Source organism: Podarcis muralis, chromosome 7 (assembly GCF_964188315.1).
Source record: "Podarcis muralis chromosome 7, rPodMur119.hap1.1, whole genome shotgun sequence".
Lineage (NCBI taxonomy): Eukaryota > Metazoa > Chordata > Lepidosauria > Squamata > Lacertidae > Podarcis > Podarcis muralis.
The window spans coordinates 53,901,009-53,927,210 of record NC_135661.1 but is presented as its reverse complement, the minus strand read 5'-3'; the positions used below and the strand labels follow the sequence as shown (position 1 = coordinate 53,927,210).

The following is a 26,202-nucleotide window of genomic DNA, read 5'->3' as shown; positions in this document are numbered from 1 at the left end:
TATATTGAAGGACCATGAAATGGGTGAGATTGATGGTCCAGCTGTGCAATGAAATGTGACTCTTTTGAGTCAGGTTGGTGAGCCCTCATCAAGACTATACTGCTTATGATGGGCCACAGGAGCAAAATGAATATATTCCTTTCACAATTGCAGTGTGTGTGGGGTGTGTGTGTGTTTCTCCAGTGCTTCTCCAAGTTGGAAGTCAACACCTTGCCCTCAAATGGACCTTCAGCCTCCTTTCATCTTTTCCTTCTCTGTCGCTTTCTGTGGTCACATCAATCAAATCCCACCTTTGAATATTGCTCCAGCAAGTCCATATTATATTTCTCTGCCAAGAAAACCCAAACTAAAGACTTAGGATGCTATGGAATCGGCCAAGAATCTTGGGTATAGTGCAGAATACAAATTTCAGTAGTAGTAGTAGTAGTAGTAGTAGTAATGGCTGCCCTGTGCCTTTAACACCAGCTGAATCTGTAGAACAAGCAAGTGAAACTTTTCATATCATTGGAATAAATATGATTTCCTGCTAAATGTCTGCATACCTGGCCCTGCCCATGACCCAGTTGAAGAGGCTAAGCTATTTATTTTTTAACTTGCTTGAATAAAAGTTGAAAAGCTGCAAATTATACAGAAGACAGTTATTTGCTTGTGGGTGTTTTTCTTCAGTGGATAAAGCTGGAGAGAAAGTGGCCTCTCTTTGTCTGCACAGCCACAGCCAACATTCCACATCTAGTCCCTGTGGAGCATTTAGAGGGTGAATGTGGTGACTGTCCTTCCTCTGACAGATTCCGTGTGACAGTGGATATGCTGAAGCCCGAAAGGCTGGAATTGACCACCACACTGAAGACCCTGGACTATGTGGATGTGCCTACTGCTGCCAAGAAGGACCACAAGCTCACCTTCTTCTCTTACAGGGAAGGCATGTACAGTGCCAAGGTAAATACCCAGCCCAAACACCATCCCCTTTGCCCTTCTGAGGGCACCTGAAGTAGAAGGATCCCTCGCAGTCATAGGGACCACATCAGTGGAGATTTAAGGACAGCCTACTCAGCAGAGCATTTGGGGATGCAGCTAAAACCACCATCAGCCCCTTTCTGGGCTGCAGGGATTTCCATACAAGAGGCTGTTCTGCAGGGTTTTTTTGGGCATTTTGTATCAAATGGGTGAAGGGCAGCTCACATGGTGCCCCCAGGTGTTGTGGACCATTTATTGTTTATTTATTACATTTATACCCTGCCCTTCCTCCCAAAGAGTGCCAAACAGCTGTAGCTTCCAGTATCTCTGACTGCTGGCTTTGCTGTCTAGGGCTGATGAGTGTTGTGGTCCAAAACATCTAGAGGGTACCACATTGGTTATCCCTGGTGCACAGCTGAAAAGGAAAAAGTTTCCGATATCAAATGCTTTGGAATCATTTCCCCTCAGGCTCTACATCTGCTGTCTTGTGTGGGCTGAGAATTCATTGCCATCCTTTCCAGTCACCTGACCATTTTGCATTTCTCCTTTTCTGAGAGCAGCCCAGCCACTGCTGGCAAGAACTGCAATTCATCATAGTTTCAGTGATGCTGAGCTGCAACACTAGTTCAGTTGCCCTGCACTAGGCAGTCTGAATGCTCAGTGCTTCTGGAAAAAGCAAGGGTGCTCAGTTTTGCGCAGTGTTTTGGCAAAAGGTGGGTGGGATAGAGCTGACCTGAATGGATTTCCATCCTGCAATGGAGTCACCACCATGGCAGCTCCTGACCCTGACACTTCCTTACCTTTGCAGGTGACCTTCCGCAATGAAACGACTCAGGAGTTCCTGTTCTATTTGGTGACTTTTAAGGTCATCCCATGTGGCCCACTTGGCACCATTGAGCTGATGACCCCTGTGCGGCAGAGCACCTCATCTTCTGTGAAGGTTGAAAACCCTCTCCATGTCCCAGTGACCTTCAACACTGACTGCAAAGTGCCAGACATCAACATTCCCCCCCAGTTCATTGTCCCGGCTCAGTCGGAGGTATGAATTTGCCTTTGAAGTGGCCAAGAGCCTGGTCTTGCAACTGCCTCAGCCAGCAATGGCCAAGAGGGCTCTGCTGTCATTCAGCAGTCAGCAGAACTACATCTGGGTGATTGTTTCCTTTCCCTAAAATGTTTTGGTTCCACTTTATATGTAAATATAATAATATAATAATAATTATAATTATAATAATAAATATGGATTTCCCACCTGCTGCAGTCTGGCCTGGAGCCTGGCTCAGACTTGACACAATCCGTGGGATAACTTTAGTCCTACCCTTAAGTTGCTGAAGGCAGCTGGCATAAATCTCTCACCCTCATACGTCCTTCTTCACTGAGGAATCCAGGATTTCTTTCTCTTTTTCCATTTCTCTCCTGCTCCCTCACACACCCTCTTTTTCCTTCCACTGTCTCCTTATGGCAGGCCTCTAAAAAACCCTTTCACCTTCCCTCCGGCGTTCTCCTGTGGAGATGCTCCCTCCTTCCCCATGTGTGCATTCTGCCTGCAGGAAGGACTGGTTGACTTTCTTTTCACATTTTGAAAGCAGCATGATAAGGAAGGGGAGGCAATTCCCGAGTTACTGTCAGATGAAAACAAGCTCCTCACAGGAAGGGAAATGTCACTGCTGCTGCTGCTTCCAACACCTCCAAGGTGTGGAACGTCCTCCTGCCCCCTGCCCCTCCCAGAGTCATCAGGCAGCCAGGACCCTTGGCATTGGTCTGGCTGTCACTGGATAGATTGTCAAGAGGGATTAACTAGCATCGTTCAATAGTCCATACTGTTCTGTAGAACAGAAAGTGACCCAGCCCAACTGAAAATGGGAATATTTTGGCCTCTAGAGATGTGATTTCTCTATTATCACCTTACTCTCCAAGGAGCCTAGGGTGGTATACATGGTTCTCACCCTCATTTAATCCCCACAATAACTATTTGAGGTAGGTTAGACTGAGAGACTGTGAGTGGCCCAAGGCCACTCAGTGAGTTTCATGGCCAAGTGGGGAGACCTGCTCTCTCCCAGGTCCTAGTCTGACACTTTTAACCACTATGCCATACTAACTCTCTATGCCTGCCTATTCGCTTGCCTGTTCCTTGCCTGCCTTCCATGCTGCCCTCCCAGCCTGCCACCCTCATCAACTTGCCTGCTGCTCAACTGTCTCCAGGTTGACCCACTGGCTGTGGTGCCTCCGTCCCAACCCTGCTCTTGAACCTGCCAGAATTTGCCCCTTCTGCTTTTCCACATGCTCTCCCTTCTCTGCTGCTGCCCAGTGTTGGCCATGGATGCTGAACAATCATTCTTGCAGAGAAAGGGAGTTGGGTGGAGCCACTCAGTCAGTGACTGTCAAATCCCCCTCCACTTCTTGACCGGTTTCTTGTTCTGCCCCCTCCCCTCTTTTCTCAGGGGGTGCTTGTGTTTGAGTTCCAACCAATGAGGCCTGGAGAAGTTACTGGGCGCCTGTCCCTCTACAGCAATGAGCTGGGCTCCTTCCAGTACGACTTGATCCTGAAAGCCACCCCAGCCCGGCCAGAGAAAGCCCTCTCCTTCTGCGCCATGCTGGGCAGCAGCCAGATCGTCTTCGCCAAGTTTGTCAACTATACCCGTCAGAAGACAGAGTACACCACCAAGGTGATTCCTGTTGCTGTGATGCCGTTTCTGGTCCAAGTTGACAGACACAGAGCTTTCACCCACGGTAGCCTTTGCTTGTAGGCAAATCAACTTTCCCATCATCCTGCTCCACTAGCTTATGATACTGCCACACCTTTGTGGCATTGTAGCTCTTGCTACAGGCCCTGCAGAAGCAAAGTGCTTCCTCCCACCCCATCTTGACCACAGTGCCAACAAGCTTCTCTTCCCAACTAGCTGGAAAGCATGTGAACATCCCTCTGGAGCTGCTTTCTGCTGAGTCAGTCCTGTTAACATCTGCTTTTGCAGGCAGAGAAAGGTATTTCCCAGCCTGGGACTGAAGCAGGGACCATGTGCTTACTTTATGATGTTTATACTCTTGCCTTCCTCCAAGCAGCTCAAGGTAGCATACACGGTTCTTTCCCATCCCATCCCAACAATCCTACTTGTGAGAGGTAGCGACACTAGCTGAGTGGGGATTCCCACGTCTCTTTGACTCTTTGCAAAGCATTTGCTCTGCTGTCCTGAGCTGTGACCCTCCTGTTACGTGTGCCACCCACTCCCAGCAGACAATGGCAGGGATGGGGAAGGGCTGTTAAATTTATCTGGACTTTGGCTATGATGCAGCTGAAATCTGTGCTAGCTGGTTGTGGGTCCCTCTCCCTGCTCAACAGGTTTAACCCAGGCTGACCTGAGCAGTCAAATGGTTGTTTATGTGTGTGACTGGGGTGAGGTGAGGAGTTCTCCACGAGGAAACGTTGACTTTTCTTTGCAGAAGATGCAAGCAGTTCTATGAGTCTCCCCTTTGCTGCCAGGCAAATGAAAATTGCAGAGGAAGTGGAAAAAGTTTGAGGCAGCACGAAGGCAAGGGTGGATGTGACAATGCAGTGCAGTGCAAATTTGCAACTGAGAAAGCAAGAGGCCTCCTCACTCCATTTGAACATACCTTTTGGGTTCTGACAAATATAGCATCCTCCAGGATATTGTAGATAAAAATAGCTGCTGCCAGGCTCCAGATTGTTTCCTTCTGTGCCCAAGTTGGGATTTTTCTCACAAGGAAGGATTCTGGGTAAAAGGAGATCTGCCTTACGATGCCTGTGTGAGAGGCTGCCAGGGTGAAATGCCTGTAGGTGCATGGGACCTACCCCCGCCTCTATGCCTCTCTCTCCTCTCCAGTGAGACTCCTTGTTTTCAGAACAAACCAGTACAATGGGTTGCGCTCTTCTGTCTGGGGTTGGTGGCTGATTGCTTCATTGCTCCAAAGGACAAAGGCATTGCAGGAGGAGTTTTGCCAGGGAGAGGAAGCAGTAACTGAGCCTGAGCACAACAATAATGCAACCCAGTTTGTTTGTTCTGTTTTACTGGAGTTTGTTCTGACCCTCTGGACAAGATGTGAGTCAGTAAGAAATGTTACGTTTGTCTGCTCTGTGGTACAACTGCAGCCACCAGACCAACCAGACTGTGATTTCTCTTTCCAGCTTGACTGCCCTGACTTCCACGTGGACAAAGTCATCAATGCACCTGCAGGATCTCTAGGAGGCACTGAGGTCAGCGTGGAAGTAATCTTTGAGCCTTGCCAGTTGGGTGAATGCAAGGGAACACTTGTCCTTTCCTCAACCATAGGAGGCGACTATGTCATCCCTCTCAGTGGCACATCAATCCCTCCTAAACCACAGGGGCCTATTCAGATCAGGGCTGGCACCAGCACAGCCATTCCCTTTAAGAATGTCTTCCTGCATCCCATGGCTTTCTCCTACATTGTGGAGAATTCTGCCTTCACTGTGAAGGCCACTGAGACTATTAAGGCTAAGAAATCAGCTACCATCCTAGTTTCCTTTGAAGGAAACCCAAGTGGCACCAAAGCCGCTGTCACCAGCAAGCTGGTTGTCTCTTGTCCTCGTGCAGCTGGGCTGGGCTCAGGAGTTTCCTGGGTTTATTATCTAAAGGGTATCACGCCTGAGAAATGAAACTGTGGAGAGCCACTGTGTTGTCTTGTTTCATTTAAGCATTGCCATAAGGAGGGGGAGAGAGCTAGACAGTCAGCGCATGTCTTGCTTTTTGGTATTTGAGCCCCTGTGTCAAGCATCTTCCTTGCTTTTCTTGGGAGAAGGGAAAGTTGGCAATGCCTCTGTACCTTTTGGAAGGAGAGGGGAGGAAAGCCCTCTGTGATTGTCCTTGCGGCAGGCACGGAGGACAGCAGGGTGTGTTATACAGGGCTTCCACATGCAAGATTTCTGTCAGAACAAACCAAGTGTCTCCTTGTGTAAGGAGGGCAGCACACATCACACCAGGAATGTCCTTCTTCCCTTAATATTCCTCCAGTGTTCAATCTGCTGAATAAGTTAATGCAGCAGCATAAAACATCACCTGGAAATGTGCAAAATGAGCTTCCGCCTTATATTCATGATAAGAATGTCTTGTTACATAAGATTTTATTTTGGAATAAAGGTTATTAAACAAAACAAGAAACTGCTTGAAAGTTTGTCAGGACAAGGCTGCGGGTAGGATTCTGGGATCTGGTTGGGAGAGAGCCAGACCAAAAGCTTAATGTCTGCTCAGGTTGCCTGGAAACAGTTAGATGATTTGGATGGCAATAATCAGCTGTCAGTTCCCTCCATGGTAGAAAGTGGGAGAGGCAGAACCACCATGACCTGTGACATCAGGGTTGTGCATAATGTCACATACCTGTCTGTAGACTCAGCTGTGCAAATGTGCAGGTTAGGCTGAGAGGGACAGCTGGCATCCTGAGAATCTGTTTCTGGAACTTCTGGCTGCAGAGAAATATATAAGGGCATGGGCAAAATATTCAGTGAAATATTTGACTCCAGAGGGGATAACAGGACTTCTCTTGGTGATAGTGATGGAGACCAGGGCCTCCTTGCTTATGACCCAGATGCTTTCCAACAAGGTGCTATTTGCCATCATGCCTCTCTTCAGAACTGCCCTCCCCCAGTGTTGGCTCTGACAACATACTAGGTCCAACTAGAGAAAAGTGAGCCATTTCCACAAGTGGCTGATTCCTAATTAAGCAGCACAATCTCTGCCACTGCTCACAGTTGTCCTAGTGTCAGGCTTTCATTTAAATAAACAGGTAGAGGGGGTTGTGCTGCCAGTCTTTCAAATGAAACTTAGGGACATGGGGGATAAGTATGGTTTTGACTGTTTCTCACTCAACATGCCATCATTTAAGTTCCTTCAAATTGAAATGCTTTAAGCAGACTAATGTCAGCACTTTCCAGAAGTTGTTGGGACTCCCAAGTCTCCTCAGCTGGATGGCTGCAGGTTCGCCACCCGTCCTTTACAGCAATGCTCTGCAACAGAGGGTTGGGACAGCGGCATTATTTGCCAGAATTTTAAAGGGGTCCCTAAATGTCTGTTTGGACGAAAGGTGGGATTCGAGTGTCAAACTGTTGAAGGCAATTACTTTATACAGTAGAGTGAGGAAAATGCTGGGTCTGCGAGACCCGCTGACATGAATGAAGGCGACTAACGTAAGCCATCCGTATCAGTGGGTCTATGAGCAGCACTGAGTTGGAGGCAGCCCAGAAAGGCAGGAAAGTGATTTATACCAGGTCAGGCCACCTGCGGGAGCTGCTAGCCCTTGGAGCCGGGCGATCCCGCTCCACCGCCTGAGGGGCGTCTGCCGATCCGGATGAGGCGTCGCTCGAAGGCGCAGGGCGAGAAGCCCCACCAAGCCTCCCCGACCTTCAAGGTGGACTGCGCCGCCCTGACTGCATCTTGATCGCTGGCGACGCGCGGGAGCCAGTCCGAGGACCGCATGAACGAAGCGGCTCAGGGGAATTTGTCACGTGAGACCGCCGGGAAGGGGGGGGGCAGCAGGAAGCACCTGATATCTCACGTGACTGGACCAAGATGGCCGCCGCCTGGTAGCCGGAGAGAGAGGAGGGAAGCGCCTCCTCCGCTACAGCAGCGCCAGTGCCTCCTCCCCGCCCACCTGCTCCTGCGCTCGGGAGCCGCTCGTCCCTTTCTCCCCTTCTTCCTTCCTTCCTTCCTTCCTTGAAGCCGGGGCAGGGCGGGACGACCGGCGCGATGAACCCGGAGAAGGACTTCTCTCCGCTGACGCCGAGCATCGTGCGGGCCTTGAACGACAAACTCTACGAGAAGCGGAAGGTGGCGGCGCTGGAAATCGAGAAGTGAGCGAGGGGAACGGGCTGCCTTCCATTCACGCTCTTGGGCCGCTGAGGGGGCCCTTCTCGCACCGCACTGGCAGCAGCAGCCGCATTAGTAGTGCCCGGCAGGGTCTTTCCCATTGGCGGGGCTTCAGCCTCTGAGCCAAAGCCCTTTCCTCAGCGCCCGCCTCCCCTTGCTGAAGGGCTGGCCCTTTGGCTGCTCCTGCTCATCCTGTCACCGAAGGGCCTCTTCTTTCTCTTGGAGCAGGCCTGAGCGGGGGGCTGGAGTGCTGGTTTAGAGCGGGATCTACAAACAGCAGCTCTGAGGAAATTGCGTCTCTTCTCTCACTCCTGCATTTCTCCGCTCTCACCACATACCAGGCATAGAGATAAAGCCCTGAAATAGGTGACACAGAGGCAGGCTGCTGTTCGTATGGTGGAGGGGCCTTATCCAGCCACAGAGAAGACCAAGCCTTTCTCCCTGCACGCACCTTGCAAAACTACTTGTCAGCTTGAGTGGGCAAAACTGGGCAAGGTGGACCAGTTTTCTGGCTCCATTTCATTTGTTCATAGATGATTCATTTGTGGGCATACAGGGTTGCTAATGGCCAGCTAAATTAAAAGAAATATATTTCTCATGTTAAACTGGAGCCAGACATGGACCTGGTGAGACAGGATACAGCCTTCTTATTCTCCTGTTTTTAGGCTGGTGCGTGAATTTGTGGCTCAGAACAGCACAGCTCAGATCAAGCATGTGATTCAGATTCTTTCTCAGGAGTTTGCACTTTCCCAGCACCCACATAGTCGAAAAGGGGGGCTTATTGGCCTGGCAGCCTGCTCCATTGCTCTTGGGAAGGTAGGTGGTATTGCTGTTTCTTTGACCCCATAGGAGGACATGAGCCCTTGTCCTCTGTTAGAAGAGAGAGAGGCTGTCTGTTCTAACCTCACAGTTCCAGAGGAGGAAGACATTCTGTGATGGGTGCCTTTGGAAATCTAAAAAATGGATTCCAAATTAGTTACAAAATTATTTATCACAATCTCCAAAAATAAGCTTTATGAATAATTAAGCTCTAATGCTGATTTAGTGCAATGTTAAGAAATATCTCCTAGTAACATCTTCATATGTAGGGAAGCATTTAGTCAAGCTGTGTGCTGCTTCCAGCTGCCTTTGACCAATTTCCTGCCATTTTCCCTGGCAAAATTTGAGCTTATTCACACATTATTTGGCTAATAAGGAACTCCAAGTTTTGGGCCACCTTTTGTTTATTTTGGCATTGTTGGAAGGGAACAGGTTCCCTTCCCTCCCATCAGCGGCCAGAAAAGGCAAGGGAGATGGGACTTCTTGTTAGCAGAGTGACAGCTCTTCCTACATTCCTGAAAAGAGGCTGAATTCTGGCCCATCTCCTCTCACTGTTTAAAATGGACTTTCTTGCCTTTGCTGCATAGTAAGGAGCTTTTGCTCTAGGTTTGGGGTGCCCATACTTTTTGGCTTTGAGGACACTTTTGGAAACTTAAGAAACTGTTGTGGGACCAACAAATGTTCATTTCACAGAAGAATCCCCCCCCCGGCCCCCAATCCACATCCCAAAGACCAACACCAACCCAAAATAGGCAAAAAACAAAACAAAACAGGAAACACCCCCCACAACAACTCTCTCCCATCTCCTTTTTAAAAAATGGACAAGGGATGGAGACTTTAGCACCTGTGTGCCTGAGGAATCTATGTTGCCCACAAGCATGATGTTGGTGACTCCAGCTGTAGTCAGTGCCTGGGCATTCTGTTCTTAGCCAGGTTTGCTGGCCCTATTCTAAGCCCCCACCCCCACCCCGGTGCACTTGCAAGAAAGCAGGGGCTCCACTCTGGTGTAGCCACTGCTTAAGTCCATGGCTCCGCCCCCCCATCCCTGTGTTTTGATTTGCAGGACTCTGGTCTGTACTTGAAGGAGCTCATTGAGCCTGTGCTGACATGCTTCAATGATGCTGACAGCCGCTTGCGGTACTACGCCTGTGAGGCCCTATACAACATCGTGAAGGTGGCCAGAGGCTCTGTCCTCCCCCACTTCAAAGTGCTGTTTGATGGCTTGAGCAAGGTAATGGGTTTCCTTGACAGGCCAAGAATGTCTCACCTCTGAGGTGAGGTCTCTGATGTCCTGTATATTCCTGCTCTGGGGCTCTTTGGAGGTGTGGGTGCTGATTCTGGACAACTAGGGCTGAGAGATGGCACTGAGGATTTCCATAAGCATCCCCTAGAGGAAAATGTTCCTCCTACATTGATGCCTTCACTCCAGTTCATCCCCCTAATACTAACATGGCTGCAGAAGAGCTCTGGGAACCTGGCAGAGAGTCTGGTCCAGGGGTCCATGAATGTGCTTTCCAGATCGCTCATGGCAACCATAGCTCAGATGGTGGTGTGCACCTGTGGGTGGGGCTTGCCTCTGGCTTTGCACACTTTCTGGGCATTTCTGGAGCTCAGTTTATTGTCAGACAGGAGGTGGTGTCCCTGTCCGATTGCTGGGAGTCAATAGCCAACAGAAAATAGTTGTCTCTTGGTCAAGTCACTACTAGTGTCTTATACACATGGCTCAGCCACACCACATACTCTCTCTGTTTTTCCTAGCTTGCTGCAGATCCAGACCCAAATGTCAAAAGTGGATCTGAACTCCTGGACCGGCTTCTGAAGGTACAGTTCTTCCTGCTGACAGCAGCTCATGATGTGCTGGGGATAGGTTACAGATGGAGGGATGCATATTTCCTGCATTAGTCTTGGGGTGTTGAATAAGGCAAAGAACCTAGGAATTTGCTTGGCTGATTTCAGGTATCAAATTGTGGTATTTGTGATCTCATGTAGAATGCAGTATCCTGGTTTTCAAGTTTTAAATATAGAAAGCTGCTAAAAAAGTGATAATGTTCTTCTGGGTGTGATACAAGTGATGAGTAATATGAAAGTTAATTTTGCAGAAAGTGGTGAGTTTGGGTGTCTGCCAGAGTCCCAGGCCAGGAGAGAGACCATGTTCTCAGCAGCCCTGCCATTCATGCTTTATATGAGACACCTGAGAAGGCTGGAGACTGTGTTGGAACTAAGTAGCACTGGAATGTGGACCCAACTCCCACAGACAAACGCTTCTGTTAATTTTTCTAAGGGAATCAGAAATTTATGGGAGTTTGAAAGATGGGAAACTGAAACCAGGTTCATAAAGCAAACTGAGCATGCATAATGCACCTCTGGCTGGATGCTCTAGCTACTGGCACTGGATCCTAGATTGCTAAGAAACAAGCCATCTTGTTCTAGAGGCAAGGCGGATGCTGCTGACCAGCCTTCTTCTTTAGAGATCAAAGGTCACCTTCCTTGTTCCCACTGTCCTCTGAGATTGGTTGTTCCCTGAAGAGCAAGCAGAATTACACGAAAGCGAGCTTCCTCTTCCAGAAGTATCTGAGTTCCCTAGGAAAGGCGAAGAAAAAGCTATACAGTAAAACCTCTGAAGCAGCTTTGGCCTTTGCCTGGGCATCTGGCTGAGTCACCAGAGGACTTCTCAAGCACTCCAGAGAACAAAGAGCAGATATTTAAAATGGTGTGAGGCTTTGGTCATCTAGGATTCTAGGACAAGGGAAACAAACCAGGTTTTTAAAAAATAAAAGATTGTGAAGATTTGGTTTTTCACAACCTCTATAGAAAACGGACAGGGTGTGATTGTTCTCTGAAAGAAGGCATAGAGTCCAAAAAACTAGAAAATGAAAGAGGAACCAGCTCTTCCACAGAATCCCTGTTGGCCATAATACCAAACATGAAAACTAATTTAGCACGGAGGGCATTGCCCTCATGACCAGAACTCTGAGGATCAACTGGAAGTGGAGAAAGAAGTGGGGGGAGAGTGTTGTAATGAGCATGATTTCAACCACATTCACATCAACAGAGTAAAAACATATTTGGAACACAGTAAATTACCTGAAGTTCTAGGTTTACGAAGCCGCTGTGGCTTAGAAGGGTTCTGGTCATGGAGCCTCCGAGAGTGCAGCAACCAGGAACTTAATGCTGGTTTTAATAATTAACCCCCAGGACCTGTGCCCCTGATACAAGTGTTGTTGACTGATCAAGAACACAACGTTACCAAGTGTGTTTGTGTGCATATGGATTCCTCTTTTGAAACCAGATGGGACTATGTTTAATTTAGTTGGCGATGTTTCACTTTTGTATACATATGGTGGCTGGAGATTTGCCAAGTAAGTTAACTGTAGTTGCATTTGGTTTCAAAAATGGATTTTTTTCAATAAGAAGGAAATTAGTTCAAAAGGAAAATTAAGGACATTAAATCTCTGCAGAATGCTTGGATATGGGGGATGTTCAGGGATCATCCTCTTACAAATGCTGAGGTCATACATTCACACTGGAATATAAAGGCAAGTGTTGGCTATCATGGTGTGTTCAGCAAGCATATGAAGCAGATTGTAGGACAGCATCAGCCAGAACCCACATCTCTGTTAGGAAAAGACTGGACAGCAGCCCTTAAAGCACCACAATGTTGTCCGGAACATCTGGAAGACTCCTGGCTGGTGAAGGCTGAGCTTATGCATGGCTGGAAGGCTCTCTTTCCTTTCTAGAGTGGTAGAGGTCCTGGACTTTATGTAGGGTTCAAGCAGTGATGGGAAGGGAGTCAAGGCTCATTCTCATGCTCATTGGCTCTGACTGTCTAGGACATTGTGACCGAGAGCAACAACTTTGATCTGGTGAGCTTCATTCCACTGCTGCGTGAGAGAATCTATTCCAACAACCAGTATGCTCGACAGTTTATCATTTCCTGGGTAAGTGTTTTTGGTCTGATGCTGGGATTTGTTTCTCTGGCATCTCAAGTGAGCAGTGTGTTTTATAACTGTCAGCTCAATGTTTTCTGATACTTTGGAATGGATGGTGGTATAAACAGCAGCATGGGGGTGCTTATTACCTGCTTGGGAAGCAGCTGGAGCTGCTGTGTATATTGTTGCTCTTGATGGCTCTTTTAGAAACTGATGGTAACAGGTGATGCATAGTTCCTTTGTGGAAAGGCCTTTCTTGTTTCTCCTTGGCAATTGTTTGCAGTTTGTCACCAGTAGCTGCTGACTTCCTGATACCTTCCTTCCAAGCCCTGTTGCAGGTTTAGCAGAAGGGAGTCCCTTGCTCTGACCACCTGTGTGCCCTGGCTGCATGAAAAGGGCCTTTGAGAGACTTTCTACAGGTGTGGAATTCCTTTCTACAGGTGTGGAATTCCTCTCTTCTATGTGAGGTGCCTCTTAGTGGCCTAAAATGACCTTTCAGAGTGGGAAAGGCTGATTTCCACCTTGTCAGTCTCAAATACTTTGGGGAGCATATTTTAACCTTGAGCTGGCTAAAAATTTAAATGATTAGTGAGGCAAATCTTCCATGTATCTCAAAGACTTTTTGGGTCTTGTTTCTTTTGAGTGAATGTACATAACGGGGAGATCTGCTATTAAACAAATGAAGCTTAAGCTGCAGTGCCCTTAATCCTGGAGGGGCCACAAAAGTGAATTTAGTCCACACTGCTTAAAATGTTTAGTTCTAGCAGTAAGGTAAGGTAAAGGGCCACTGGACAGTTAAGTCCAGTCAAAGGCGACTATGGGGTGCAGCACTCATCTCACTTTTCAGGCCAAGGGAGCCAGCATTTGTCCACAGACAGCTTACTGGGTCATGTGGCCAGCATGACTAAACCGCTTCTGGCACAACAGAATACTGTGATGAAAGCCAGAGCTCATAGAAATGCCATTTACCTTCCCACCGCAGCGGTACCTATTTATCTACTTGCACTGATGTGCTTCAAACTGCTAGGTTGGCAGAAGCTGGGACAAAGCAACAGGAGCTCACCCTGTTGCGCTGATTCAAACCACCGACCACAGCACCACCCGCATCCCTAGCCCCTAGTAGACCCAATTTGAGTTGAGCTTTATTGTATATATTTCAACAATCCCGAGAGTCAGTAGCACAGATGTGAATGTGTAGGGATCTGTCATGGGAACAACCCCATTGAAGAAGATAACAGTGGCTACCTAGACCTTGTTTCTGGTTGCAAGGAGCTCCCATGACAGTTCAATCTTCAGGGCCCCCAAAATGTAGCTCCGCCACTGGCACATAATCTAATTTTCCGGAACACCCCATCTCCTTTAGAAACTCACTTGCTAAAGGCCAGGCTGGGCTGGCTGAAGGTTGCCCCTGAAATGATGTTACCCCCACTCTCTGTCCCCTTCCTTCTCTCCCATTATGCAAGCTGCTCTAGGACCCAAAAAGCACCACTTGACATCTTGTGGCAAATCCGGTCTAGGTCTAAAGAGACACATGCTACTTCTTGCCACTGCTCTTCTGTATCATCTTCCTTTTGTTTGTCTTTTCCCCTTGAGTTAGATCTTGGTTCTGGAGTCAGTTCCAGATATCAACCTTCTGGATTACCTGCCAGAGATTCTAGATGGCCTCTTCCAGATCCTGGGTGATAACAGCAAGGAGATACGTAAAATGTGAGTGCAGAGCTGGATAACTGCTTGGCTGTTGATACGCAGGCTTTGCCCCCCTGTTTCCAGGGCAGTGCTCCATAAGTTGTATCACCATTTCCTTCAGCTTCAACCCAGTTGACACTCTTAAACAGGAAGCAGCAGCTTTGGGTGTGAAGAGGGGGCTGTTGCCTTGTGTGTCCTGCTCAAGAGCTTCCCACAGGGACATCTTCTCGGCCACTTGAAGAATAGGATGCTGGATGAGATGGGCCCATCTTGGTGTGATCCAGCTTCAGGGCTCTATGTTCAAGTGTCTTGGTAGAAACCAAAGTTTCTAGGCTGGAACCTGTGCTGGATGCCCAGCAAGCAGACTCTGTCTGTGTGTCCTCTGTCTGTGTGAGGAGAATGAGTGAACAGAAAGGGGCCTCTGCTTCCCTTTCCACCCTTTCATGTTATTTCCGCTATAGCAGAAGACCTATCTCTGAACCCCCTGCTTCCCCCCCCCCCCTTGCACACAGGTGTGAAGTAGCCCTTGGTGAATTTCTGAAAGAGATCAAGAAGAACCCTTCCAGTGTCAAGTTTGCTGAGATGGCCAACATCTTGGTGATTCACTGCCAGGCTTCTGGTAAGTTACTTGTATTTCCAGCCCACCCTTCACCGTATAATCCTCATGTGTGTTCCAGAACCATCACAACTGAAACAAGTATTATTAAAATGAAACCACAAGACAAAGCATAGGAGCAGAACAGAAGCAGCACTGTTCAGCAGTGATGGAGGGAAGAGGAGGGAAGGCTTCCTGGGGAAAGAGAGGCACCTCACCCACCCCTTTCCAGGCATCCTGCTAAACCACCTTTTTGTTTCCTAATCACTTTGACTGCAGATGACCTAATCCAGTTGACTGCCATGTGCTGGATGCGCGAATTCATCCAGCTGGCTGGCCGGGTGATGCTGCCATATTCCTCAGGGATCCTGACAGCTGTCCTGCCGTGCCTGTCCTATGACGACCGGAAGAAGAGTATCCTTGTAGCAGAGGCTGTCCTCCCCCCATCCCTTCCTTCACAAATGTCCATCAGCACCTGGCAGAAAGGAGGGAGGAGGGGCAGGCTACGTCAACAGCCCTGGTTTATGCCGTTGGAGGATTTTGCTGCTGCTGCTTCCTTGTGAGCCTGTGGATCATGAAAAGGACTGGGGGACAGCCCCATAAGCAGCTTTGCTTTCTGTGCTTTCCTTTTCAGAGCAGCCCCACAATTGCTTTCCCTGGGATGCTTAAGCAAAGGACTGGCTTCAGTAGGAGAGCCATTTTCATGTGGACACTTCTTTTGTGGGTATCTTTACTGAAAGATGTAGCATCGCTTGGGCTGGGCCATGAGAAGGAATCAAGCATACTTCAGTATTCCTTTTGGCCCATGAGTTGAGAATCTTTCCTATTTTTTCTGATAGAGGGCTTGTGCTGTATTGTTCTCTAAACATTTGCCAAATCTGATATCTGATGCAACCTTTGCCAGCCTAAAAATTAAAAGGTTTTGTCTTGAAAACCAATCAACCTGAAACCAGTTTTCCAGCACGTAAAGGCTATGGAACTCACTCCGACAAGAAATAGTGATAGCCACCAACTTGGATGGCTTTAAAAGAAGACCAGACAAATTCATGGAGTAGGCTATCAGTGCCTACAAGCCATGATGGCGATGTTCTTCCTCCACTGTCAGGGCCAGTGTGCCTGTGAATACAAGCTGCTAGGAATCTCAAGTAGGGAAAGATGCTCTTGTGCTCAGGTCCTGCTTGTGGGGTTCCCAGTGAGGCATCTTATTGGCCCCTTTTGGCTTGGTCCAGCACCCCCTCCCTCTCCCCTGTCTGTTATTCTAGTGCCTATGGGCCCCTGTGAAAGGTATTGAGGCTAGACTCTTGCCATAGGGCCTGTTCTGTATGAGCCTACTACAATGGTGATTGGGAACATGACTTGGGAATGAATGTTCCTTACATCCCTGGGGTGCAGGCATCAAAGAGGTGGCCAATGTGTGCAACCAGAGCCTCATGAAGCTGGTTATTCCGGAAGATGATGAGGTTGATGAGACCAAGCAGCCCACAACAGCCCCCCAGATAATGGAGGGTGATCAGGATGAATCTCTCTCCAAGCAGGAGGTGACCTCCGGCGGTAAGTCCTTTCCCCCCCCAAAGCAAACTGTCTTTCTGTCTGGCTTTTTGTGCAGATACTTATCCCTGCTCTCATGACCTGGACTTTGGAGTATTGCAATGTGTTTTCTGTTGGGCTGGAGAGAAGGGGTTACCTGAGAAAAGTACAAGGCTAGGGGAGCGGCAGGATAATGTGCTAAACAAGTGGAGATAGGACAGTACAAGTTTCTCACCATGGAAAGACTGGGAAAAGATGAGGCAATCAAGACATTCCAAGGCTACCCAATCACTCCATAGTGGGAAAATTGTATCTCCAGTCACTTAGCCTGTCTTATATTGGCTGGGTTTTAAAAGGTGGTGTTCTCAAGTAGTTGTGTGTGTAAGAAAAGAGTGGAGGATGGTGTCCTCGAGAGAGAAGCAAACACCTACTGTTGATCAGGTTCCCGGTGAGGGGAGGCTCAGTTGGAAATGAAGCCAGGTCTTCAACAGAGGCATTTTGGCAGTGGCTCAGAGTGTCAGCTGCACCATGGACCTCAGCAACGAGGCTGCTTGGTTTTCAGCATCCTGAATGTTATCTACAGACCTGACCACCTCACCGTCTTGATGCTTTCAGAACATTCTTACCTGGGGCCACATCACTATTTTGTTTGGGGAGCAGTCCTTGCAAGTGCCAGCCCTTTGTGTTCCTCTGACAGTGTTGTGCCATGTTCAAGCTAACTGACACCTGTCTCCCTGCAGGCTGCCTGGATGCCTCCGGCGATTCCAATTTCAGCAACACCAGTGTCTTTATACCAGCCAGGTAAAAAACAACTGCCTCTTTTTAATGAAACTGGGGGATCATCTGTAGCATTTTACAGATGGGGAGATTCTGCTGTGCATTCCTATGCTTGGATCTTGCGCTGGACTGGATAGTGCCATTGAGTTGCTGCAAACCATGGTTTACAGAGGGCTTTGGTGGCAGAGGATGCTGCTTAGAAGGAATTCAGAGCAGCTGGTGAACTATGAGGCACCTCTCAATGATGTGAGGTTCTTTCCTGCTAGTAACTGGGGGGGGGGGCATTCAGATGAAGCGAGCATATTTCTGCATGCATTCCCCCCACAATAAGGTGCTGTGGGTCAAAGCACACCTGTGCTTGGGATAGTAAACCTCTTTCTTCTAACCCACAAACTGTAGCTTACAAACCCAAACGCTGTTTAGACTTGAATTCTGTAAATAGCTATGAAACTTGCTTTTAGCTGTCTCTAGGGGCAGCATTTGAGTTTGTGCAAAACATCTGATTTCAAATGGCAGCAGAAGCTGGTGAGTGGCAGGTGTTCTGCCTTTGGGCACTCAGCAGTTTTGCAGGATCCCTTCCGGGCATTTGGGATGGGCATTGTCCAGTGGGCAGAAAGAGCAAAGCAGCTGAATCCTGTGGGATAAAAACTTTGCTGAAGCAGAGGAGGTGATAATTGAGTGGCATTTGCCCAGACAGTTAGCTTGCCTTCACTCCATAAAATGAACAGGCCATGACAGTCTGTTTGTGTATTTAAAGGAAGCATGGAACCTGAGTGTGGCCCTCTCAGCAGCCTTGGGTTTCTTGTATACCTGGAAGCTTGCATATCTGTAAGGTAGCTGGGGCTGATGGGAGTTGTTGTCCAAAACACATGGAGGGCACCAGGTTGGCAAAGGCTGTGCTGCAGCATGCATAATTCTGCAGCTCCTCAAGTCTCCCTTCTCCTCCCCTAGTCATCTTAGTTTTGCAGTTTGCCTTGCAGGGAAAGTTCTCAACCCAACCTCCCCCCACCACATACTTTTAGTCACTCCTTTTCCAGCTCTCAGGTGCCCTTTTTTAGATGAGGCAACAACCAGAACTGTATGTATTCATTTTTAAAGAAATGTTACATTAAAATAAAACAGTTTAGACCAGGAGATGGCAGAGCAGCACAAAGGCCAAGCCTTGGGATGGAACTCATGGTTGGAATGCCTGGGAGAGTAAAACTTTTCTTTGCTCGGTGCTGACAGGGTATTGAGCGTAGGTGCCAGGGCAAGGCATTGGCACTGTGACGGACCTTTCTCCCGGTGGTTACTTGCTGCTTTGGGGGAATGGGGGCACTCAAAGTTCCTGCCTGAGGGTGACCTTGGGGCACAAGTAGGCTTTTGTGGGGAAAGTGATCCATACACAACGTTCTGTTGGTGCATTGTATTCCACGTACAGGTTTATAGGAAGTAATTATAGATTTGACTTTTAACAATAACAGCACCCCAAAACTTTTAACTGCAATAGTAACAAATGATAGTTGATCAATATGCTGAGAATGGCCAGGAGGAAGGAAAAATTCTTGGAGAAGGAGCAATGAAAATGAGGAGTCAAAAGTGGATGTGGTGATTTGGAGGCCAGCAGTCAACACAGTTAGCTGTGGCCTCACAGATAAGGGGCTGCATAAGAGGTGGAGAAAGAGAAGTGCCTTAGAGCACTGGAGGCCTGATGCTGGATCTAACCACCCAGGCCACCTCTTTCCCACAGTGGCCCATCAAACACCTCAGTGAGGACCCCACAAGCAGCAGCAGCAGCTTCTTCTTCTTCTTCCTTGGCAATCACTCATAGCCAAGTAAGATTGTCTTCCATAAACACGGTTTTAACAATGAGTCCATAAGTGACTGTGGAGGCGAATTCTGGATCCACACGTCCTTCTCCAGTGGGGACATAGGTTTCTGGGCAGGAGTTGATCATGGTGATGGTTTGCCAAGTACGCCTTCCTCTTAGCATGTTTCTCCCTTTCATCCTGAGTTTGAGTGTCTTCAAAGCCCATGACACCTTTGGTAAAGGCTCTTCTCCAATTGGAGCACTCGCAGGCAAGTGTTTCCCACAAGCAGGACATGGGAGGCCACCTCTCCCTCCTGTCCCTTTTGTTACCCAGTGACTGGCACTTGGAAGCATCTTCCACCTCTCATCCTGGAGGCTTTGTGACCAGGAAATGAGGCGAGCTCAAGAGCTGCTTTTCTGCAGTGCTGTTGCAGGGCAGTGGGTCCCATGCAGCCCCCAGTAAAATTAAGGTGCAGAGTCAGCAGTGCCTGGTGGGCTTGCTCCCTGTGTCTTCTGGAATATTGAAATGAGATTGCATAATATCCCCTGTGACCTTTTAAAAATATATAATTTTTTTTTATAGATGTAATATAAACCCGCTTTTTTCTCTGTTCTACGCATGCCTCCTAATACCTCCTAAAAGGGGCAGCATGCATTCCTTCCAGCCATTCTCTGCATGGAACTGAATTGGTTGCTAACTGTGGGGCTGCCAATTTTCTTCCCTTCCTTCCAAATCTGCTTGGAAGGGAGACGTCATCTGCCCTTGGGAGTAGCAGGAGCCTTTGTACTTCCTTGGAATTGGAGTAATATATTGACATCCCACTGTTCTTCCGTTGTGGAGCTCAAGACTATGCACATGGTGCTTCCAAGTGGTCTGCACATCCGTGCACTGACAAGACGCAAACCTGTGTGGCTTTTGCAATGTGGCTACATCATGTGCCCCCGGGACCAAATCAATAAGCACAAGCTATTATTAGTAACAAAACAAATCACAGGAGGGGGTTTGCAGCATGCAGGGCAACACCAGGAGCAGGGAGGAAATAAGTTACATCCTCTTGGTTATGTGTGCATCTTTCATAATGGGATGGAATGTCAATATGTTGCTTTCCTTCTTCCGAAAACCAAAGAGAATAATTTTTTTCCAGCAACATGCAGCCACACAGATCCATGAGATGGTACTCAGTCAACAGCAGTTGCTTTAGTTGCCACAGATTTTTAAGGGTTTGTTCTTAAGCATACAAAATGGAATGGTGGAAGCAAAATGGAAATTCAATCTACAGACAAAGGATGGGAGCAGTTGCTGGAAAATAGCTGCCAGCATTACTGGAATAGAGAATGACTTTGCTTTCATTCAGCTGGCAGCTTAGGAAAGCAAGCAAAGGAGCAATATTTTAGTGATTTATGGGAGATAAACTTTGTCTCTTTGCAAGGTGAAAGCTGTATATATGGGAAGTGTTTGTTGAGGTGAAATGATGAACCAAGGAGCCTGTTGCATTGTGAGTTTCTGTGTGCTGTTTTTATATGGACTCAATATAGGCAGCTAAGTATTGAGAAGAAGTCATTCAGCAAATGCTATTGACAATAGGGAAACCAAATGGTACAAGTTGCCTTGAGGTTATTTATGTTGAAGGGCGGTATAGGAATTCATTGAGTGAATGAATGAAACCATGTTCCTGCCTGATCTTAACTTCTGTCTCCTTTTACCTTTAGCACTGAGAGAATCCAGGTGACCCTGAACCTCGATGGAATTGTCCAAGTATTGGACTGTCACCTTCATGATTCAACCATTGGGATGATGACACGGATAGCAGTCCTGAAGTGGCTGTACCACTTGTACATCAAGACGCCTCGCAAGGCAAGTCTGCTCATTGATCAGATCAGCCCTGCATCATGGCCATTGGCCCACATTAGAGTTTCTTTTCCCCCTGACTCTTCCTTGAAGAGCAGCTAAGATGCTATTCTTAAAGCTTTGGAAAGCAAGCTTGCCTCTTAAGAATATAGTGGTACCTTGGTTCTCAAACTGAATCTGTTCCAGAAGTCTGTTCCAAAACCAAAGCGTTCCAAAACCAAGGCATGCTTTCCCATAGAAAGTAATGCAAAATGGATTCATCTGTTCCAGACTTTTAAAAACAACCCCTAAAACAGTAATTTAACATGAATTTTTTTATCTAATGAGACCATTGGTCCTTAAGATGAAAGCAATAATCAATGTACTGTACAATAAAATAAAATAAATAAGACAGTATTGTAGATGATAAAAATTAAAAAAAAAAATATTCGTACCTGCACTGAAGATAGTCATTGTTTGGATGGGGGCTTTTATCCATTTCTGCAGCCTTAATACAATCAATCCATCTTAAAACGAAGAACAAGCCACAGTCACAAAAACAAAAAAGCCACACAAACAAAAACGCAAAAAATAGCAAAAACAAAAGCACCAAATATAAGCTCCAAATATCACCTCGGAACACTGCAGTCGGAAATGGAAGGCTTTGATTACAATGGGGGGGGGGTGCAAATTAGCAGTGCAACAGTGAAAATGGAAGCTCAGGACCACATTCGGCTACTAAAGCAAAGTTTGCAAACCAGAACACTGACTTCTGGGTTTGCAGCATTCAAGTTCCAAGTTGTTCGTTAACTAAGCTGTTTGAAAACCGAGGTACCACTGTATAGCATTGCACTCCTGATACATGTGCTTTTTCAGCCCAGAAGGAACTAATTTTTTTTATTAAGTGAGGCACATTTGTTGAGTCAGCGAAATTTGGGAGCTCTTTTTGGAACATCCCATTGCAGAAGTTTTCTTCCTTTTCTCCTCCAGCTTTTCTACCCCCCCCCCCTTTGGTGCTGATTGGCTTGGTAATAAAGCTGCTTGTAATGGATGGAAGCCCAAATTGTTTCTTGCTTTACATAGAGTCTGCTGAAAGTGCTACGGTTATGAGTGCTCTGGCTCAGTTTGCATGTAATGCTAAGCCAAGCCATGCTTCAGTGTGAACACACAGGCTTCCCGAGAGGAGATCACAGCTGCTTTTCTCTCCCTCCAGTGCTGCTGCACTGCCCTGACCTAAGCTGTGGTTTGGCATGGAAAGTGCTCTGAACCTGGGACCTGTCTCACAGCAGACAAACCATGAGCTGTAAATCAAGAAAAGCCTTGGCTGTGTGGTTTGTCTCCTCTCTGCGTGTTCATGTTAAAACACAGTTTGGCTGAGTGTTACGTGCAAACTAGTTCAATATATCAAAAAGCAATAGAATACTTTTCAAAGGAAGAAGCCCTCCCTCTAGTTGGTGACTCTGGCCTCAGCTGCAGAGTTTGTTTGGTAAGCTTGCGGGAAAAGAGGGCATCTTTCCAGCACAAGGACTGGGATGCTCTTAAACCTGGAGGCAGCCTTTGCTGTTGTGGTGGCAGCCTCTGGCAGAGCACCAGACACAGTGACTTCTGTGACTGTTTTGGGCTTCTTTTGCCTTTCAGATGTTCCGGCATACAGACAGCCTGTTTCCCATCTTGTTAAAGACATTATCTGATGAGTCTGACGAGGTGAGCATAAATCCTGCACTGGAAACATTTACCTCCATTTATTTTATTTGTGTTTTTTAAAACAACAACAACCTGTGTACTGAGAGAGTAAAAGTGGCTAGTAGGTTACTCAGACAACAGGTGAAAAGTTCATCAAATTCATTGTCTCCTGAGCACTGATGCTCTTGGGCAGCTCTATTTAGCGGGTTAGGTTGTAAACAGAGTGAAGCACTGTCAAACCACCCACATGTTAAGAGGTGATTGAAAGAAGTGGCTTTCAGAGTTTCCCTTCCTCAGCCACATATTCTCAGCGTGGAACTTCAGATGGTGCTTCCCTTGGAGGCCATGGCAGTTTGAGCTGTTGAATAATGGAAGCAATTGTACTAGTCGCATTTGCCTGGAAGCTGAGAGGCTGCTGTCTCTGGTGAAGCTTCTAATTTGATTCTGCCTCATGACTTGGAGGGGATGGTTCTCAGGAATGTCCTCCTGCGATCTCCTAGAATAAAAATCCATGGCAAGTTCAGCTTCACTTTCACAAGAAGGGAGCTGCCTGCTGAAGTATTCCCACTTGGTGGATCTTGCACCAGGATGAGACCCTTTCTATCATCTGGCTTTGACTTCTCTGCTACTTTCTTTGTTGCAAAGAGGCTGGGATATTGTTGGCATACTGAAGATATATGAAGTTGGATACACTTCGCTGCTGAGGCCCTGCATGCAGGTCCTTAGCAAGCGATCATTGTGGTCCAGGGCATCCTTTGTTAGAAGTTAGTGCCATGTGTCCTTGTCCGCAAGTTGGGAAGTACATGCATCTTGGAGTCACATACCATGATCCAAATTACACTGAAAGGAATGAGCAACCAGATAGCAGATCAAAGTTTGGAAATACACTGTTTATTACAAATAGAGGCCGTTATTATTTACATAGTATTTGGTTTGGGCTGGCAGCCTGGAAGTTAAATCTAGGACACAGTACAAATGTGAGGGATCTAATAGCAAATATGGACAGTAAAGATTTGCTGGAGCCAGGTAGACAGGTGTGGAGTTGAATTGCCTTAGAGGGGGAAGAAGGATGCAAACACGCATCTCTGCAAAGCAGCATCAGTACCTGTGTGAGAGAAAAACTGAAGCTCAGATATAACCTATTCCCAGATGGGGAGCGATTCTTCTTTGGCTGGGTAGGTGGGTTGCAGTTAATCAGGAGATTGTCTTGGCACTTGGACCCCTGGAGTTACTTAAGCTGCCTGAACATCTGGCTCTTCATCGGTAATATGTATTGCTGCCAACAAACAACCAGAAAAAAGGTAGTTTGGGAGACTGGTGGTAGGCTGAACCCCTGTAAGTTTTCTTGAGCTCTGTATTGCATCTGTATTGCTGTGAAAGGTGTCTGTGTGTTTTGTGCCTCTCCTGGAGCCCTCCCTAAGCAGATTTAAAAAGACAGGAGGGAGGAAAGGCAAGGAGAAAGGGGGGCAACGCTAACAAGGAGTGGAACAACTGAGGTTGCCCAAAAGCCAGCCTTGATCAGACAAAGATGGAATGGGCTTGAATTGAATTGAATGGGCTTGAATAGACCACTAACATTTAGAAGTAGAATTCTTTTTTTGGCTACTCCAGGAAGGGTTTCCCCCTGCAACAAAGGGGAACTGGAGTGCTAGTTGGATCTGAGCTTTCCCACTGGGCGTGTTGAGAGCCAAAATGCATGATGCTCAAGAAGGGGTTCCGGCTGCATACTGGAGGTATGGAGGTACATGTTTTGCATGGAGGATCCTAACTTTGATGGATGCTAATGGGTGTTCGGGTACCTAGGATGTGTTTGTCAGGGAGTTGCAGTGTCTTGGGCATGAGGTGTTCTCCAATAGGGCTCTGAGTAAGCCAGATCAAGATGTACCTTGGGTGGGTTGATCAGATTAGAGGTTGGGAAGAAAAGAAGGCCTTTACCATTTCCCAGGATCTGCACTATGATCCTTGACTGGCAAGAGTCCCACCTGTTGGTTGGTTGGTTGGTTGGTTGATTGATTGATTGATGCAAGGGCACACTGTGTCTTACTTGCCCAGCAAGCCAGAGATTTCAGAGTCAAGATGCCTGGGAGCTTCCTTGAGACCACTGTGAGGCTAAGCTCCTTGCCCACAATGTAGGATCCCATGGGAACAGCCAGCCCATGGCCCTGGTGCCACTGGGTGAGTGGAAGGAAGGAAGGAAGGAAGGAAGGAAGGAAGGAAGGAAGGAAGGAAGGAGAGGTGCTTGTTTGGGGGGGTGCTCACTGAGACGTTTGGCAGGGAAGAGACTGGCATTTGCTCAGGGTACTGAGACATCCATGTGGTTGTCCTGAAACCATTTAGGATGGTGGGGAGACAAATTGCAAATGCTTCTGAAGACCTTCACGCTCTCCCCCACTTTCCTGTGTCTACCTCTGCTGCAGGGCTTTCCCGAGGGAGGGGCTTTCCTGCACTCCCCTTCCTCGCTCCGTTATCGCCCAGAGCTGCAAGCCCTCTTGCCCCAGCCTTTCCTGCGGAATGGGCTTTTTCACACTGAGTCCCATGGGGCTTTTCTCCATGTGATGCAGATCCCAAGTACAATGAAGCTTAACAAAAGCTTGTGCCAAAGTGAATGGCTGCCTTTATCCGTTTATGCTTTTATTTGTGCTTGGTTGGATTTCAGCCCGCAGTTCCCCCGGTTTCCCAGCTCCCAGCTTGCCAAGGCTGAAATTTGGGACTTTGGTGTGTTACAAAGAACAAGGAGGGTGAGCTTGACGTGACCTCGGATGTGCTTCCTTCCCCTTGTTCTCGTTGTAGTCCTGGAGTCACTGTTTCATTTGCAGGCCAGCGGATTTGCAGGCGAATGTGGCAGCCTCCAGGGACAATGTGGGTGTGGGAGAGCACTTTTAGGGACTGGGCAGCCCTGGGGTGAGGCAGGCAACTTATTCAGATGTGCGAGCTGGTGCCATGGGAGAGGCAAGCTCCTCTGCCACCCCTCCTTTTAGTTTGTGTACACTCTAGACTCAGGGAAAACATTCGGGTAGTCAGAGGTTATGAATTGGACTTTAGAAAATATCGAATGAATAAAAGGTGCACGTTGGGTCATCAAAATTCCTAACCTCTCCTATGTGGTCTGAACTGGAGGGGACTAATCGGGAAGATCTTGGGGTTGTGGTGGATGGCTCATTGAGAATGGTGTTGGCGCATCTGGGCATATCCCATTTTGTTTCAGTGGGGCTTGCATGGGATAAATTCCCCAGTGGGTTGTGGCTTCTAATGATGGCTGCTGCTGCTGCTGCTGCTTTGGGGCCTTGCCAGCATTTGTGTTAAGCCACAATAGCTTAAATAAGTGTGGGGAGAAGGGAGGGACTTTCCTGCTTTCGGGCAATGTCAGTTCCAGATTGAACAGAAGCCGGATGGGGACTGTGAAATTTTCTGGTTCAGAGACCAAGGGGCAAAGTTCACCATCCCTTTCCCCCACTGAAAAGGGGGCTAGTTAAGTTGTCACTGGAAGATTGATTGGTTTCTCTTGGAAATGGGGAAGAGGGCTCAAGCCTAGTCTTCACATTGCACTCTTTTTTTTGGTGGGGGTCTGCCAAATAGGGGAGATCTTGTTCTTGACCGGGTTTCTTCTTTCTCTGATGGTTGTACAAAAAGAAAATTAAGTAGAGGAGCCCTTTGAGGCGACAGAGAGAGAGAGCGCTTGCTGCCTGCCCTTGCAGAAGGGGAGTTGCGTTCAGGGCCCAGGCCGCCTTCCTATGAGATGGATGGGGCCCCTTCAGCCCTCCCAGTGGGGCTGAGCGGCTTGGGGT

At 47.7% G+C, this 26,202-nt stretch overlaps 2 protein-coding genes and 1 long non-coding RNA gene across 4 annotated transcripts in view; 2 read left to right on the top strand and 1 right to left on the bottom strand.

The window, feature by feature from the left end:
* HYDIN (HYDIN axonemal central pair apparatus protein) overlaps positions 1–6,026 on the top strand; it is a 135,145-nt gene extending 129,119 nt beyond the window's left edge. For both annotated transcript variants that reach the window (XM_077931772.1, XM_028739435.2), the window contains exons 83-86: positions 786–936; positions 1,763–1,993; positions 3,393–3,617; positions 5,093–6,026. In XM_077931772.1, the coding sequence (XP_077787898.1) occupies positions 786–936; positions 1,763–1,993; positions 3,393–3,617; positions 5,093–5,581 (1,096 nt within the window). In that variant the 3' untranslated portion in view covers positions 5,582–6,026. The remainder of the gene's footprint in view (positions 1–785; positions 937–1,762; positions 1,994–3,392; positions 3,618–5,092) is intronic.
* A 3-nt stretch (positions 6,027–6,029) lies between these two features.
* LOC114601866 (uncharacterized) lies at positions 6,030–7,406 on the bottom strand. The gene is made up of 2 exons (XR_003707832.2): positions 7,184–7,406; positions 6,030–6,385 (listed from the first exon to the last, which is right to left on the bottom strand). It is a non-coding gene; the product is annotated as an uncharacterized LOC114601866 (long non-coding RNA).
* A 228-nt stretch (positions 7,407–7,634) lies between these two features.
* The window catches only part of VAC14 (VAC14 component of PIKFYVE complex), a 70,112-nt gene continuing 51,544 nt past the window's right edge, over positions 7,635–26,202 (top strand). Inside the window, exons 1-12 of the mRNA XM_028739448.2 lie at positions 7,635–7,768; positions 8,450–8,600; positions 9,667–9,834; positions 10,362–10,424; positions 12,434–12,541; positions 14,130–14,239; positions 14,731–14,837; positions 15,093–15,227; positions 16,206–16,364; positions 17,081–17,141; positions 20,617–20,761; positions 22,373–22,438. Of these exons, the coding sequence (XP_028595281.2) occupies positions 7,665–7,768; positions 8,450–8,600; positions 9,667–9,834; positions 10,362–10,424; positions 12,434–12,541; positions 14,130–14,239; positions 14,731–14,837; positions 15,093–15,227; positions 16,206–16,364; positions 17,081–17,141; positions 20,617–20,761; positions 22,373–22,438 (1,377 nt within the window). The 5' untranslated portion in view covers positions 7,635–7,664. The remainder of the gene's footprint in view (positions 7,769–8,449; positions 8,601–9,666; positions 9,835–10,361; positions 10,425–12,433; positions 12,542–14,129; positions 14,240–14,730; positions 14,838–15,092; positions 15,228–16,205; positions 16,365–17,080; positions 17,142–20,616; positions 20,762–22,372; positions 22,439–26,202) is intronic.